The 16,826-nt window shown below is 44.9% G+C and overlaps 1 protein-coding gene across 1 annotated transcript in view; it reads left to right on the forward strand.

The window, feature by feature from the left end:
* The window catches only part of HAP1 (huntingtin associated protein 1), a 231,064-nt gene that overhangs the window by 125,062 nt on the left and 89,176 nt on the right, over positions 1–16,826 (forward strand). Inside the window, exon 3 of the mRNA XM_078645451.1 lies at positions 11,902–12,096. Coding sequence (XP_078501577.1) covers positions 11,902–12,096 — 195 coding nt within the window. The remainder of the gene's footprint in view (positions 1–11,901; positions 12,097–16,826) is intronic.

Here is a 16,826-nt window from a genome sequence, read left to right on the forward strand (position 1 = left end):
CTTTCGTCTCCTCTTCTAGCACAGAAGTCATAGCCCCCCAGTTCTCCCTGGTAACACGTCATTGTCAGTTTGCGCGCACCACTAGGTTAGAGGTCCCAGCTGCTCAGGTAGCCCCCTCCATGTTTCCGCCCCATTTATGACATATTCTGTTACGTTTGCATCACATGTCTATGTATACGCCCTGTACACACCTCTTGTTACACCCACTTTATGCCTTATCTTTCGCGACTGCTACAAACTCCGCCTACTGCTACGCCCCCTGTATTGAATATAATGTGTTTTGTTTAACTATAAATGTTGTGCACTGTTATTAAAGTTTGCTAGCCATTCTCAGATCCTGCCCCGGCAGCTGTCGGGCCCTGCCATCCCATCCCCGTACAGGCTGTCCTGTTCCAGTCCTTTATGCTTAATTAAAGCCTGTCAACTCTAGCTACCTCGTATCTTGACTCTTATTTATTGAGCTATCTATTTGTATGAGTATCCTGAAAAATAGTACCGGTAATTAATTATTTATTTACCACACATCTCCCTTTCTCGCCCCTGAACACAGGTAACTGCCTGTACAGAATAGTGCCCAGTGTGCATTAACACTGCACAAAACCTGCCGGTACACATTATTTCCCAAGACTTCTAATTTACAATACCATATGTATGAACGAATAACTAGGATAGGAGCTTCCCTTTTTTGCTTTGTTAGCATGTGGAGTGTTGTAGCTCAGATGGAAGTTATACAATAGATCCCCTGTCTTTTCATACTGTCATCCTTATTGATTTATTCATGTGTAGGCAGGGGCTTAGCTTCAGTGAGGTGTTTGGGGTGTGACACCAACCAAATAAATGCATTCTAAGCTTGGCAGGTGGATCTGTTGGCCCTCATTCGGGTCTGTTATCTCTGTGTTTTTTTTTTGTCCTGAACCAAGAATGCAAGAGAAAACAGTGACCTCTGATTAAAAAGGAGAAAGAGAGAATGAGATACCCATTTAGTGGGTGGAATTCAAAACGTGAAACCAGATAACCTGGAAGCAATACCAGCTTCCCTGCCTGCACAACTTGTGTGATCCACACACCGTCGTTTTTATTTATTATAGACATATCAGCACACTTGTAAATAATTTAGTTCTATATGTGCATTGTACAAACACCTCTGACATTTGATTTAATTGACTATAATGTTGCTCCATCTATAATAAGAATCAAAGGCATGTTTAGGGTTGAATTGAATTGAATTGAATTGAATTGAAAGGACACTTATATAGCGCATGGCTACCCGGAGGCCTCCCAGCGCTGAGCATGGTTGGTGATCAGAGATGTTTTTTTACGGAAAACAAAATAACTAGGTTCACAGCGAAGAAGTAGTGGCGGTGAGTTCCAGAGTTTTGCTGGTCTGACAACTCTTGACTACTCTTAGTTTGTGAATGCCATTTTTGTTGAAGGGTGAGCCACTAATATTTCTATAAACAAGCACTATTAATAAGTGTCATTCTATGCAGTGATATAATCTAATGTACCAAGGTGAAAAGCTTCCACTTGTTAAAGAAGTACACTTTTAAAGAGATTGTATTGTATTTTTACATTATGTTCATGGCTCGGCTTGTGCTGCATGGACTCTTAGAGTCAAGCGAGACCCATAGTTGGACTGTGGCTCCGCTCAACCTATTCCCTTCCTTGCGTGCCCTTGTCTGTTAGCAACTCGGACTTAGTGCCTGAGGCTGTCAGTCACTTGAAAAAATGATTAGTAAAAGGTGAGAACTAGAAACATGGATCCCTCTATGCATGCACCAATTTGACAACTCTACCGTCAAGGGTTCTTGTAGCAGAGATAAAGAAGAGTGCCTGCAGTGAAAATCATTTAAAATAAGTGATCTCAGGACAGGGGCTCCAGGCCATTATTTAGTACATGGCCACAGTCATGAGTTCTCAGGGAGAACTACCAGGTCCACGTGGGAAGGGCAGGAGTGTAACTTCAGTGGGGGTGTTTGGGGGGAGGGTGGGAGGTGACACCTCAAATACATTCTTAGTTTAGTAGTTGGATCTGGGGGGCCCAAGTGGGGTCTGCTACGTCTGTTTCGGTTTTTATTGTTCTCAATTCACTATGAGGTTTTACCTTGCTTATACTTTAATCAGGATCTTAAATAATTATATATAGGGACCAGTTTTCCCCAAAAATATAGTAAATCTGCACCCACTTAAGTACTCTGTGGCTGAGTGCAAATGTACTACTTTTCGGAATTCACTTTTGCAGTGGTAGGCTTGGAAAGCTGTGCTAGTCTCACGTTTCTAGGCAAATTAGTTACAATCAAACACCAAAAAGGTGGTGTAATGGGAGAAGTGCTTGCAAATAGTCTAACCACCGTCAATCGCTCAGAGAGCATCCAACCCATCACATCTGAAAGAAACACATTAGTTATAGATTCCTTACCTTAGAATTACCCCTAGGTGTCAGACTGGATCCGGAAAGCTTTTTCATCAGCAGTACCTCTGCGCATCGGAATGTGGCATCGGTCGGCTCCGCGTCCGTCATCGGCGTTGTGGTCACCAGCATAACGTCGCAGTAGCTACTTAGACGCTGCCCTTGCGCGCTGACGTCAGTTCTTTCTTTTTCCATGCCAGCCAGCGCAAATCCGGGAAGAGCGGTACATCAGTCATTTTTTTACTACGTTTTTTGTCGACTTCTTGTTTCGAGTCTTCGACGCCGAACAGGTGCATGAGGGATGCCCAGTTTCGAGGCCTGCGGTTCCTGTGATCGGCTGATGTCGGTGACGGATCCGCACCGCGTCTGCCTCTTTTGCCTGGAGTGCGACCACGACCCCAAGTGGTGCTCCGACTGTCAGTTGTTGAACCTCGAGCTTCTTACCGTGGCGGTCAAGACTAACCTCCTGACTGAGGTGCTTCAACCGGCGGCGAGCTCTTCAGGGCCCCTGCTGCCATTTAATGAGGCCCTCACAGACGTCCTTATGGGCACGTACTCCCAGGACAGGATGATCGCCCAACACCACCGCTCGGCTCCGGGCGACCCCACTTTCCTCTTCCAATACGCCACTCTGGAGAGCTTGGTGGTTCAAGCCTCCATCTCCGAAAGCGCCTTCCCTACCGCTCCACCGGAAAGGAAATCCAAGAAGCAGGACCATCTTGCGAAAAAAATGTTCTCTTCCACCAGCTTAGCGCTGCGGTCCGTAAACACTGCATGTCTCTTGGGCCGTTATTCGAACTCAGTGTGGGATACGGTGGCGCAAGTGCTGCCTCAGTGTCCGGAGGAGGCCCGGGCAGTGCTCTCCCAGGCTGTCGCTGCCGGGAGAGATACAGCAACGTTTACAATCCGTTGTGGGCTGGACACCGCTGACTCTCTGGGCAGGACCATTTCAACGTCTGTAGCACTTCGCCGCTACACCTGGATGAGGTCCACTGGCTTTTCAGGGGATGTCCAGAACACCCTGATGGACATGACCTTTGATGGCCATTGCCTTTTGGGGACAAAGCAGACAAGGCCCTAGAGCGCTTCAAGGACGGAAAATAAAATGGAGGGGCGGGGATACACAAAAAATCATGACCACGGCCACCAACTTCATGTTGCAAAATGGGAGCCTCGACAACGGAGACCCAACAAATAATTGGGAAAATTTGTTGGAGGTAATAAAGGAAAATCACTCAGTTCACCCGAGAGGAAACAGAGATCAAATAAGAAAACCAGCGCCCTGGTTTAATACTGAACTAAAACAAGAAAAAAGGAAATTAGCCAGGGCCCAACGATTGGCCGCAAAGGATCAAAATATAAATATTGTAGATCTCAGAAACATGAGAAAGGCATACCGAAAAAAGCTATGGGAGGTAAAAGGCCAATACAAAGAACGGGTATGGACAAAGCTACTTATTTCCAGCAAAAAAGCATCCTCTAAGAGTTGTGGGTAATCATTAACGAACTAAATCTAGGTCACGCATTACAACAGGATCCCGGGATCAGCAATACTGAATGGGAGACATACGTGAGGAATCTTTGCCTAACAAAGGATCCCCAAAGAATCGAAAAAAAAGAACAAGGGGACCAAGGGAGAGCAAGTACTACAGTCCAAAAAGTGTTACTGCAGAACCAAACCTCACTCACGAAGAACCAACAATCACACATGCCCAAATAAAAAGGCTAATACAGAAATTAAAATCAGAAGGGGCCCCGGGGCCCAACGGCATCCCAACCGCAGTCTACAAAACAGATATGGACTTCTGGGCTGACCTTTTATCTACACTCTTCAATTACATTCTAAACAAGCATTTGCAATGCAATAGGTCTCGCATTAGGAAAGTTTGAGCTATTGGTCTTGTAAATGACACATTTTATATTTATGTGTTGGTTTTGAAAATAGCGAAATTAATAGCTTAGTCATTTACAATGCCAATACTTTTAACTTTTGCAAACGTGACACTTATAGCATTTGTAATGCAACATGTTTTGTATTTACGTGACTTAGATGTATTGATATTACAAATAACAATGGCTTTTAATTTTTTAAAATAATTAATACTTGAATAAAAGTTATTGTAATTTATAATGGCAATAGCTTAAACTTTTGTAAATACCTTTTGTGAAGATTATGTTCAGTGTATTTTATTGAGACGAAAATTCAAGAACAGAAGTGAAATATTAACATATTTTTGTTACATTTGTAATAAAGCTTGAAACATTGAGAGAACATATTTGAACCAGTTGTTGTTGAATGGTTGCACTGATTGATGCTTTGGTGGCGCGGAGAGATGTTGTGGTGGCGACGAGTGATGCTGTGGCGTTCAGTGATGCTGTGGTAGCGCATAGTGATGTTGTGGTGCCCCTGAGTGATGCTGTGGTGGTGCGATAGATAGATAGAGGGCAAAAGATAGAGTGAGGGCGATAGATAGATAAATAGAGTGACGGCGATAGATAGATAGACAGAATGAGGGCGATAGATAGATAGACTGAGTGAGGGAGATAGATAGACAGAGTGAGGGCGATAGATAGAGTGAGGGCGATAGATAGAGTGAGGGCGATAGATAGAGTGAGGGCGATAGATAGAGTGAGGGTGATAGATAAAGTGAGGGCGATAGTTAGACAGATAGAGTGAGGGCGATAGATAGATAGATAGACAGATAGAGTGAGGGCAATAGATAGAGTGAGGGCAATAGATAGAGTGAGGGCAATAGATAGAGTGAGGGCGATAGAGTGAGGGCGATAGACAGATAGATAGAGTGAGGGCGATAGATAGACAGATAGATAGTGTGAGGGCGATAGATAGATAGATAGACAGATAGAGTGAGGGCGATAGCTAGAGTGAGGGCGATAGCTAGAGTGAGGGCGATGGAGGGAGTTGGTGGGTGAAGTTGGAGGGTGGAGTTGGAGGGTGGAGTTGGAGGGTGGGGGCAGAAAGACTGGAGATAGGAAGAGAATGAGAGGGGGGAGTAGAGGGGAGGTTGAAAAGCAGGTGAGAGAAGTGTGAACCCCTAAAGAAGAGGATAAACAAAAAGAAGGGGCTATGGTAGCAGGGTGTTCTGGGGACATCGGGGATGAGAGGTCTCGCGGGCGCAAAGTTGAAACTGCATAGCTGTGTGTGAGCAGGAGGAGGTTGAAGGGGAGAAGGGGAGAAGTGGAGCTGGAGGGGAAGGTCGTTCCAGGTCTTGGCAGTGATATAGAAGGAGCAGCCATAGCTGGGGTGTGTGCAAGGGCGAATGAAGAGGATCGCAGGTGTCTGGCGGGTTGGTTGAAGTTCAGTCAATGGTTGTGGTAGGCAGGTCCTAGGTCCTGGAAGGCTTTATGGGCATGCGTGAGGAGCTTGAACTGGCAACTTTCCTGCATGGGGAGTAATTCATATTGAATTGGGAAATAAGGTCTCCCGTCTCTCTTGGTTTGGGTGATATATCCGATATCCTTGTGGCCCGGCGTCTCTATGATTAGCACTTGGTTTACCGGGATAAGTAAGTGGAACGCAGTAGTGATAAATTTGTAGTATCTGACAAAAAATAGCAGAATCCTAGAAAAGTTCCTTTCCTCTCCCTTGAAGCTCCTGGTGGGCACAAAGGTCGTCCATTCACTTAGAGCTGTGAGCTCATTACTGGCCGAGCAGGGAGGCTACACGTGCTGGCTGCCGAGCAAAAAAATCCTAGTAAGATAAACGCTATCTTATGTTACTTGATTTTTTTCACAGCGCACATCTTCCAACGCTAAATAATTAGATGTCTGAAGTTTGGTAGATATTGCGTCATTAGAGGTAGTGTTGAACTCCAAAGCACCGTCCATACTCTTCCACCATCTATGACATTGTGTTCTCCTTTCCCATGCTAGGAGGCATATTTACAAGATATTATTGCCACAGAAATGTCACTATTTATAACGTTCCTGTGGCGATAAACCCTTCGCCTTATTAACAAGGCAGAGTTAAGCCACTTAACGTGGCTTAACCTCTGCATTGTAAATAAGGCCCCCTTTCCCACTACACTTAGTGTGATAGGGGTGGGCAATGGGTGTTGCAGTGAGTGTTCCGCCACAACACCCATTGATTTTGACGCTGCCCCCGACTTACGAGGGTGGTGTAAATAGGAGGTGGTGCCAAAATTAAGATCGGGGAAAACCTGGTCCTAACATGGCGAAACGAGGAGAAATGTTTAATTTCTCTTTGTTTGTATTGCACATAAATAAACCTTACTGTATGGGTGGAGAGTCGACCGCCATGGTGGGAATGCCATTGAAAATGTGGGGAAATTTACTAATAGGGGAAACCACCTTGAGGAAACAGGCTGAGAATTACTCCTCTCAAAGCATAAGTAAACCCCATCCCAAGTCTTCAACGGTTTGTCTGGAAACCTGCACCACCTAGAAAATAATTGATTTTAGGCCACGCAGAATTATGCTCGGATGAGTAACTCTAGTTGAAGTCAGTAGTGGATGGGGAAACGCCTTTTTTCTATGTGCGCTCCTGCACTTTGGTTATCAGCGGTGAAAGTATGTTTCCAGTGTCTAATTCTAATTACGTTTGATAGTTTGGAAAGCAGGTGTTAGATCATGAGAAACAGTGAAACTTTGAGCAAAGGTCCTTCAATTGTATCTTTAAAAAGAGCACTTTAGAATCATTTATTTAGCAACTTTACCCATTGGGTGTGGGAGACAGACCAAGAAATAGAGATTGGTTTCCTCATGGATTGTATGCTATATGTCTTCACAGAATTGATATCTCCTGACGAAGGACCACGGCCCGAAATCCATCGGGTGATAATACAATTGAATTGCTTTGGACGTTAATCATCATGAGAAAATTATGATCTATTAAATTATGATCTACTGAATGAATTTGATGTTTGACGATTATTGCCTTGATCTAATAAATATACCAGATCTGAACTTAATCTAAGCCGAATCATTTTTAAACAACACCTGGACATAGGAGCATTTGCTGTGCTGGAGGAGACGCAGCCACTTAATCTTTAAAAAGAGCTCAACCCACTGCTGTTCCAAACACAAAGACATTTTGATAATTCACCCCACATATGCCAAGCACAACCGCCGTCTCGCTGGGAGGTGACACCTCAAATTAGTGCCTTTGTAAGGCCTAGGAAAGATGGCTGCTATAGGCTATTATACATAGCATGGTTTTTTTTCATACCCCACCAATGTATGGGGGCAATGTTCCACTTCCACTTTCCACCTTAGAACGCAATTTTCCACGGTTCTTGACAGAAGTAAATCTACTATTTCAAAGTTGTCCTTCATTAGTACAAGTTGTAACAACTGAATTTAGCAATTACGAACTGAAAGGTCACTTATCAACCTTTGCAAAGGGCCTCCCATTGCGAGGGCTCACATGTTGGTGCTTTTTAGTAACCTTTCAACTGTTTGAGCTAGAAACATTGTTATGAACCCTGCAAAGTAAGCAGTACTTTATGGGTTATGCGGTAAATCCATAATTAAGCGGAAAATGCTGAAACTGCGTGAGTAGCATAAGTCCAGTGACTGTTTATATTCAGGTTGACTTGCATGCCAGTAATTTTATACTCTAGGAGTTAACACCAGGCAACAGAGGGATGTGCATGCAGCTGTCATGCCATAAATTCTAATCTGATTGGCTGACTTCTTGGCCGTTCATCCATCCAAGCCTGAGATTGATATTGAGAACATTCTGCTCTCACTGTACTGCAAAACCTTGTAAGCTGGGGTTGTAGGCCTTCATTAGAGACTTCTGGGAACTTTTTAACTACATAGATCGTGTGCTATTCTGGACTAAAATAATTTCTAAACGATTGCTCACTGACTGATCTGAACACTCGCTCACTGACAAAGGTGGTGGTATGGAGGTCACGAGAATGAATTCCGGCAAGGCACACATCCTCCCAAGATGGGTACATTGAGTACAATTGAATGTGTAATGGTCACATCTGGCATTTAGACAGCAGAAGTGTAGTAGTTAGCGCTATGTGATTAAGAAACACTGTACTAAAAATAATTTGACATAAGGCATATATCATTAAATAAAGCTATTCTGAAATGTGGCAAGTGGCGTTTCTCTGTCAGGGTCAATAATGTATATGTTGTCTCTTCGAGTTTTCTACCTCACACTTAACAGACACGTCACTCCACTTCTCATTTGATCTCTGTCGCCCCCTGTCTCTTGTAATTCTCTAGGAAGCATCCCTAGATCGGACCCTTGTCGTCTAAGAACAGTCGATTTGATAAATGAATGTCTCCTCCGCCATTCCCTGGTACTCTGAAGCCTTGCTGGGATGTGACTAGTTTTTTCTAAAAAATCCAAATATAATCGCAGACGCTTAAAATCGATCATGTTCGTCGGACACCTAGTGTTCACTGGTGCCATTTGCCCACCTCAAGGCACTAGATGGATGCCTGCACTGCTCCGTGTTTACCACTAGTGCCATGTACGAGTCAGTGACTTATATTCCAAGGTCACCCACGCTGTACACCGCTTCATTGACATTTTTTGCTGCCTCGTCTGGACTAACCTAACAGCTAGACTTATAAACAACTAATTTTTATGGTTTTCCTTTGCTTCTTCGTAAATATGGGTTTAACAGCATACAGCTTCAATAAAACGTTAGGTATGTAAGTATCGAAAAGGAGCTGGAAATGATTAGCGAGCAAGAAGCACAGAGCTGATTCACTCAGACTTCTGAAGCATAAAAGAGCGACCTCCCAATCGGGCCCTCCTCACACGGGGAACAATGGCAAGGAACTGCGATCCTGATCTCAGAGATCGCGACGGACAGTATTGCTTAAACCTCCTCTGCAAGTATTTAGCCCCGGTGGAATAGAAGGCCTTATGCGCAAGGGTCAAGGTTTTAAAAGCTATCCGCTGTCGGATAGGCAGCCAATAAAGTGCCTGTAATAGGCCAGAAACAGGCGCTCGCCTATGCAGACCCAAAATGGCGCGAGCCGCCGCATTTTGGACAACCTGCATCCGTTGCAGGAGGTATTCGGGCAGGCCAAGATATAAGATGTTAGCATAGTCCAATCTTGAACCAATCAAGGCCTGCACCGTAATCCTCCTGTGATCCTCTGAAAGCAGCGGAAAAAACTTCCGCAGCATGCGGAGAAGTCCAAAGCATGTGCCTGTGAGGGTGAGGATCTGAGATCTGAGGGTCAAGCCGTTGTCAATTTTGACCCCCAGATTCTTCGCTACCTGCGAAGACTGGCTCGGAGGAGACATGTCCGCCGGCCACCACATCTGCCAGTCCGGGTCGGATTGACAGCCGAAGAAGAGTACCTCCGACTTATCTGAGTTGCACTTGAGGCTGTTCAGTTGGAGCCATTTGAAAACAGCCCCAAGGCACTCACGGATACTCTCTCCGTCAAAATCCTCCCCTTTCCGGCAGGTGAAGAGCAGCTGCGTGTCATCCGCATAGGATACGATCTGGGCTCCATAGGACTCAGCCAGAGCCGCCAAAGGGGTCATAAAGATGTTAAACAGAGTCGGGCTCAATACAGAGCCCTGCGGGACTCCGACTCCCAGTGGCGGCATCTCGGCGGAAGCCGAGGAAACCCAGACCGACTGTCGGCGACCACCTAAGAAAGATGTAAACCAGCTGAACACCGTCCCCCTCAGACCGATCTCATGGAGTCTGATGAGCAAGCCCTCATGGGGGACGGTGTCAAAGGCCGCCGACATATATGTTATCTTGGCACCCAGGCGTCCCTCCACAAAGACGACATATGCCTGCAGGTGGAAAAGATTTGTGGCATGGTACACAGCAAAGGCTGTGGATTCCGTTTCTGCCCCTCTCTCTGGAGCATTTTTGTTCCTTCTCTCTGTAGCCCAGCAGGGCTCTGCTCTGGGCACTATCAAGGGCTACCTTTTGGCCATATCTGCCTTCCTTCGGCTGCCAGATCAGCCTTCTCTTTGCAAGTCCCTGGTAGTGAAGCGTTTCTTTAAAGGCTTAACACATCTTTTTCCTCCAATCCCTTTAGTTATGCCTCAGTGGGACCTGAATCTTGTGCTAACTTATTTAATGTGCGCTCCCTTTGAGCCGCTCCACAACTGTCCTTTACGTCTCTTGACTTTTAAGACTGCTTTCCTGGTAGCCATCACTTCTGCTAGAAGTGTGAGTGAGCTCCAGGCTCTTTCTTCAAAACTTTTCTTGTCAGTTCATCCGGACAAGGTGGTTCTCCGGACCCGTCCATCCTTTCTGCCTAAGGTGGTCACTGCCTTCCACAACGGGCAGACCATTACTTTGCCCACCTTCTTTCTGCCTCCGCATCCTTCAAAGGAAGAAGAGAGGCTTTACCGTCTGGACCCAAAACATGCACTCTCCTTCTATCTGGTCCGCACAAAGCAGTCTGGGTGGATGATCAACTTTTTGTTGGTTACGTGGGTGCAAAGAAGGGTCGGCCGTACACAAACGCACCATTTCTCGGTGGGTCGTGTTGTGCATTAAGGCTTGTAACTCTCTAGCTAAAAAGGAGCCTCCAGTCGGGCTACACGCTCATTCCACCAGGGCGACGGCAGCCACTACTGCCTTGGGAAGGGGAGTGCCTCTGAATGACGTCCGTCAGGCAGCCACGTGGGTATCAGTGCACACGTTCACCAAACACTAATGCCTGGACAGCCAAGTCCGGAGAGACGGCTTCTTTGGCCATTCTGTTCTCCAGGATTTTCTGGTGTGATCTTGGTTTGCAGACCCACCACCGGGGTTGGTATTGCTTGGGTATCTATTCTAAGGTAAGAAATCTATAACTAATGTGTTTCTTTCAGATGCACAAGTTACTTACCTTCTGTAACGATATAGCTGTAAGAAACATTAGTTAGGTATAGATTCCTTACCGCCCCGCCCATCCTCCCCGTTCTGCGAACTGATTTCTAGGGTTAAGGACAACCGTTAAGGGCCCTAGTTTTGTGCACCATTGGTCAGTGTCTCGCATGGCTCTGCGTTTCTGGCGCAGGAAAGTCGTGTACAGAACTGACGTCAGCATGCGAGGGCAACCACGACGCCGACAACACACGCGGAGCCGACCGACAACACCTTCCGACACGCAGAGGTACTACTGACGAAAAAGCTTTCCGGATCCAGCTCGACACCTGGGGGTAATTCTAAGGTAAGAAATCTATAACTAACTAATCTTTCTTAAAGATATATTGTTACCGAAGGTAAGTAACTTGTGCTTCTCACCCACTTTGCCACTCTAGATAGAGGCTTACCTAATGCAAATCTTCATTGAGCATGTTCCTCTTGGAAGCAATCCATCCCAAACCTTGGTCATCTCACCCCTCTACCCTGCAGCCCACTGCTTTTTTAGTTGGGAAATGTGAGAGTCGACCACCTGAATCTTACTAACTAAGCTATACTCATGTGTGTGGGGTATCCCGGCTAGTGTCGTAGCATGTACAGCACATTGCCATGACTCGTTACCATTACCATTACCTTTGCTCTTTTGTCTTTCAGATGTGTCCAACAGTGGGAATGTCGCTGAGGTGGAGATCATCAGTCTGCTGGCCGAGCAGCTCCCTCGCTACACCTTGCGGGCGGACACCATGTATGGCTACGACCATGATGATTGGTTGCACACACCCTTGCTGCCTCCAGAGTTGCCACTCAACCTGACACCTGAGCAGATTGAGGAGACCTTCAAATACTTCTGTGAGTAAAACAACACATGTCTTAAAATATCACTTCCCACCAGGGCCCACAACACCAAACCTGTGACCTGGAGCCTTTGCATTAAAGGATAACTTGGCCCAGCTTGTTTATAGAGTTCCGAAACGTACTGTTTCCTGCGCTGAAGTACAGTGGAAGAGTCTGGATCTTCCCTTGACTTTAGACCTAGTTAAGGGATAGGCTAGGTTCGCCTCTATTTGGGCCACACTACTATGAAGACTCATACAGGAAGTCCTTCCTTCAGGCTTCCAGCATTGGGGAAATCTGTGAAAAAACGATGGATTTAGGCCCAGATCTCTGTACTGGGGTGAATGTATGACAATGTTCTGCATTCTGTCCATCACCTGTTGTTTTTGCCATTGTCGCCCCGAGTGGGATGGGTATGCTCAGACGTGAGTCCCATGCCACTGGAGTCAAGCTATCCAGGCTGATGACGGCTGATAGCCATAAACCGGTCCTTGGATGCTTGATTCCGGTCCAGGCAAGACATGGCTTGGCAGTTCGGGCTGGACTGTTCCCATGAGGCACAGGGTCAAGGCTGATTTGCATATGGCCATGTCTGACCTGGGGTGGTGTGGAGTGCAAAAAAAACGATGGATTTAGGCCCAGATCTCTGTACTGGGGTGAATGTATGACAATGTTCTGCATTATGTCCATCACCAGTTGTTTTTGTCGATATCTGTGACCACACCTTTTTAGGAAGCAAGTATCTAATCTTTGAAAACTAAACCCTTATGGCCTACAGAAAATGGAGAAAACAGTTAAGCCAAGTCACAGTCCTTAGATGCAAGTCTTGCACCTTTGAGCATAACCTCACTCTCCATACATCTTTAGGACCATGTTGAAGTTAAGGGATTCTTAAACCTGGGAACCTTCTTTTTTTTCAAAGCATTAACTTTAAGCCCAAAACTTCTAACATTTCTCCTGATAGCTCTTGGAGATTGAAATCCCTGGGGCAGAGAAGGCAATGCCACTCAAAAACGGCAAATCCAATTGTACTTTCCCTTCCATCACTGATAGGTTTGTATGTTAAAAGATTGAAAATGTATCTTTGTCATGATGTTGATTAACCAAAATGTCAAAACAAGCTCATGTTGCAGCGCTCATGTTTGACCCTACAGTCACATGACCACTTTAGTCCTGCTACTCCCCCATCCTACTTGTTATTGTGTTGTTAGAGAAATGGCTAGACAAAAAAATAAACATGGGCTTTAGAACCGTCTTTTTTTCTTTCAGTTCTTGGTTGCCTTAATGTCCTTTGAGAATAGGAATAGTGAGAGCAGTACCGGGTGTAGCAAAGGGCAAACCAGAGGTATCACCTGCTACCCCAAATTAGAGGTAACACATGCTCCCCCTCACTGCCGATAGTTCATGGTTTCTATGACATCTGTCCCGAATAGTGGCAACGACCTGTTCCATGCCCTCCCAGACTCTAAACTGGTGCCCCATAAGGGCATCCTACACACCGCAGTACATCTAATCCAGGGCCTGAAGAAATATGAACACATCATCTGACACTCCATTGGCTCTCCTTGTTTGCCTGCAGCATCCTCAAAACAGCTGGATCATTTACAAAGCCATCACAACCAACGCCTTCCCCCAGTTATCTTGCAGATAAGTTCACTATAGCTGGTGGTTCTTGGCAGACCCATCGCCAAGACACCATCAGACTGCAGACTGAGAAGTGTAAAACTGAGAAAATAAGGAAGCAGGCCTTTTCCATCTATGCACCTGGGATCTGGAGCAATATTCCCATATCCATCAGAACCGCACCAATGCAGCTCCAATTCAGGGAAGAGTTGAAGACTCGCCACTTTAAAAAATACTCTATTACAATGCATTGCCAGCTCACAACCCAGCTACCTCTTCTGTGACTCGTTGAGTTTATGCTCGTCTCTGACCCTGTATAGGGCTCTGCTTCCTTTTGGCTAGATTTGCTGTAAAAATTCCATATACATATGTGCATACATACATAAAAGAGACTATGAGCCTGATTTAGAGTTTGGTGGACGGGTTATTCCGTCAAAAAACTTGCCCGGATATCCTGTCCGCCGTATTACAAGTGCTGTAGGATATAATGGATTTATAATACGGTGAAGGGGATAACTGTCACGTTTGTTACAGAGTAATCCATTATGCCAAACTCTGCATCAGGGCTTATGTTAATTAAATAGTTAGCCAATTAAAGGTTACAGATGGTTGGTTCACTCTTGCTGACAGCGCAGAGATGAAATACAAGTTTACTCTCTTCCCCTTGTGCCAAGCTGTATCTTGTTGTTGTCCTCATCTCACCTCCCATGCTCACATCCTGGCCTGGACTGGGCGCTAAAAGCAGCCCCGAAAATGTCTCACACTGTGTCAAGTACAGTGAGCTCAACCGACCATCTATAAGAATGTATTGGCTGGTCTCTCGCAACCTAACATTTTTTTTTAATTGAGTCAAGTAATTCATTGATAGTACGGGTTAAAAAAAACTGGCTAAAAGTAGTAGGTTTTAAAGGCGTTTGGGAGGTAACTCATGAAATATTCCAACATTTCTGGGTCTGTTTTTCGAACATAAAATTATGCATGCATGCATTATGTACTTATGTATTAGAAAATCGTCTCCTACTTCCTCGTGGCTGTTGTCCGGCTTACCTTTGGCCTCTTGACCTTGAAACTTGAATTTCGCTTTTTTCATTTTCTAGTAACAATCTGTTAACCTCTCACAGGAGCACAAGAGTACACAATTACTGCATGCTTAAATTGTTTAATTGTGTATACCATTTAAGAGCTCCAAAGACTCGTTTCCCTGTTTTTAAACAAGCCTAGAAAACAAACAGCTCGGTTCTTGTCCACTAGGCGGCGCTCTTCACAAACGTGAGACCCTAGAAAATGTCGGTAAACAACATATTTTCTGTGTGTTTTCTCTTTTCTGTTTACATGAAATGAAATGCAGCATGGTGTCTCGTTTTCATCCTCATATTTTTCCCTGCGAAGAACGACCTTTCCCCTTTATCCCTCCAAATCTGGGTGTCTTTCGTTCCCTTTCCTCGTCCTGTCAGGGCAGTTACTCCTGCTGGATGAAATCTCTAAATATTTTCAGGGTGCAAAGAGTTTGGAAATGCCTACACCTGTATATATATATATGCTTGTGGGTGTTTCTAACCTTCCCAGGCGAACGCCCACCCCTTCAGTAGGATTTACTACTGCAGATTTCTCTGCAAACGTTCTTGTAAAACCGTTAAGCGTGTATGGGGTTGAGTGATCGATGATGGGGATATTTTATAGTCGGAATTTTTCAGGTTGATATTTTTGTATGTCTTATTTTACAGTGTTCATTTGTATAGAATATATTTTTTACATGCTACCACAAATAGAAGAGTATGCTGTGTGTTGTCCGGTTGAGACCTAATTAAAGAATCCAGGACGTTGTGGGAATTTTGCTTTTTCAGACTCTACTTTGTACTTGTTTTTTTTTTTATTTTAAGATTTTGCACTGTTCCTTTTTACAATTTAAGGACAGGGAAAAAACATAACTTTTACACAATCACTCCAGCTTGTGGTCCAGCTCTTTTATACTGCCCCCCCCCCTCCCCCCCCCCTCCAGCTTTCAGGCATGAGGGGGTGACCCGGTTCTGAGGAGTTCAGCGGCAGTGCAGCCGGAGATTAGCGGGAAGCACTAATGCCTGCAAGGTGGTCTCCTGCTGTCTGGGTCGCCAGCTCTTGCTCGAGAGCGCCACAGCCTTTAAGCTGGTTGAGTGTGTTCAGATGCAGAATCTCAGCCAATGAGGACATGCCAGGGAGCTCGGAAATGCTGCCAAGGCGGGGGAGGGTATTGGCGGATTGCAGGGGAGGGTGCAGGGATTTAACAGCGGTGCATTATCCTCCACGCTCTTTGTGATGTGGAGACTGTTTTGTTTTGGTTTTCTCTGTATAATCCTCATCTGGCAGAATGGCTGAGGGATGTAAACATGCTGATAATACGTACTGACCTGCAAGTCATGAGTTCGAATTCAGACATGGCTGGCACACCATTCACAATCCCTAAAAAACTGAGCAACATTAATGCATTCTACAGTAACACCTGTTATTAGCAGTGCTTAGAAATGGCAGAAATGCAGTCTGATGCAATATATATATATATATAGATCTATATATATATATATATATATATATATATATATATATATGCAACGAAACCTCCAGCAGTGCGGAAGGAAGAGGCCACAAGCAGGGATTACGAAATGAGGCTTTTCTTTATTCGAGACAGCAGATGTGGCATGATGCATTTCGGCTTTGGATAGCCTTCTTCAGATGCCGCTGCAAAAACTCAGGTGAGTAAAAAGTCCAACTTTTATTGTCCTGCACCACTCCACACATATATATTTATTTATATTTACACCAAGTGTCAAATTGGCCATGACGAAGACCAGTTTAGGCTGAAAAGCGTTGCTGTTAATAAACATCTTGAAAGTGAAGCGCTGAGTATTATATTCTCTGCCCCTCTGACGTGCGTGGCACCTTCATTGATATATATATATATATATATATATATATATGCATACACACACACATACATAAACTGATTCTGGCCTGCTTGTCATTGACATATATATATATATATATATATATATATATATATATAGCGTTATCCAGAAATAAAACTTTATGACTGTAAATCCTTGAGTGCGCGGTTTTGCTTATGTGCAAACTTGGAATTCGATTGAAAT

The sequence above is a fragment of the Lissotriton helveticus genome, chromosome 5_1, assembly GCF_964261635.1.
Source record: "Lissotriton helveticus chromosome 5_1, aLisHel1.1, whole genome shotgun sequence".
Lineage (NCBI taxonomy): Eukaryota > Metazoa > Chordata > Amphibia > Caudata > Salamandridae > Lissotriton > Lissotriton helveticus.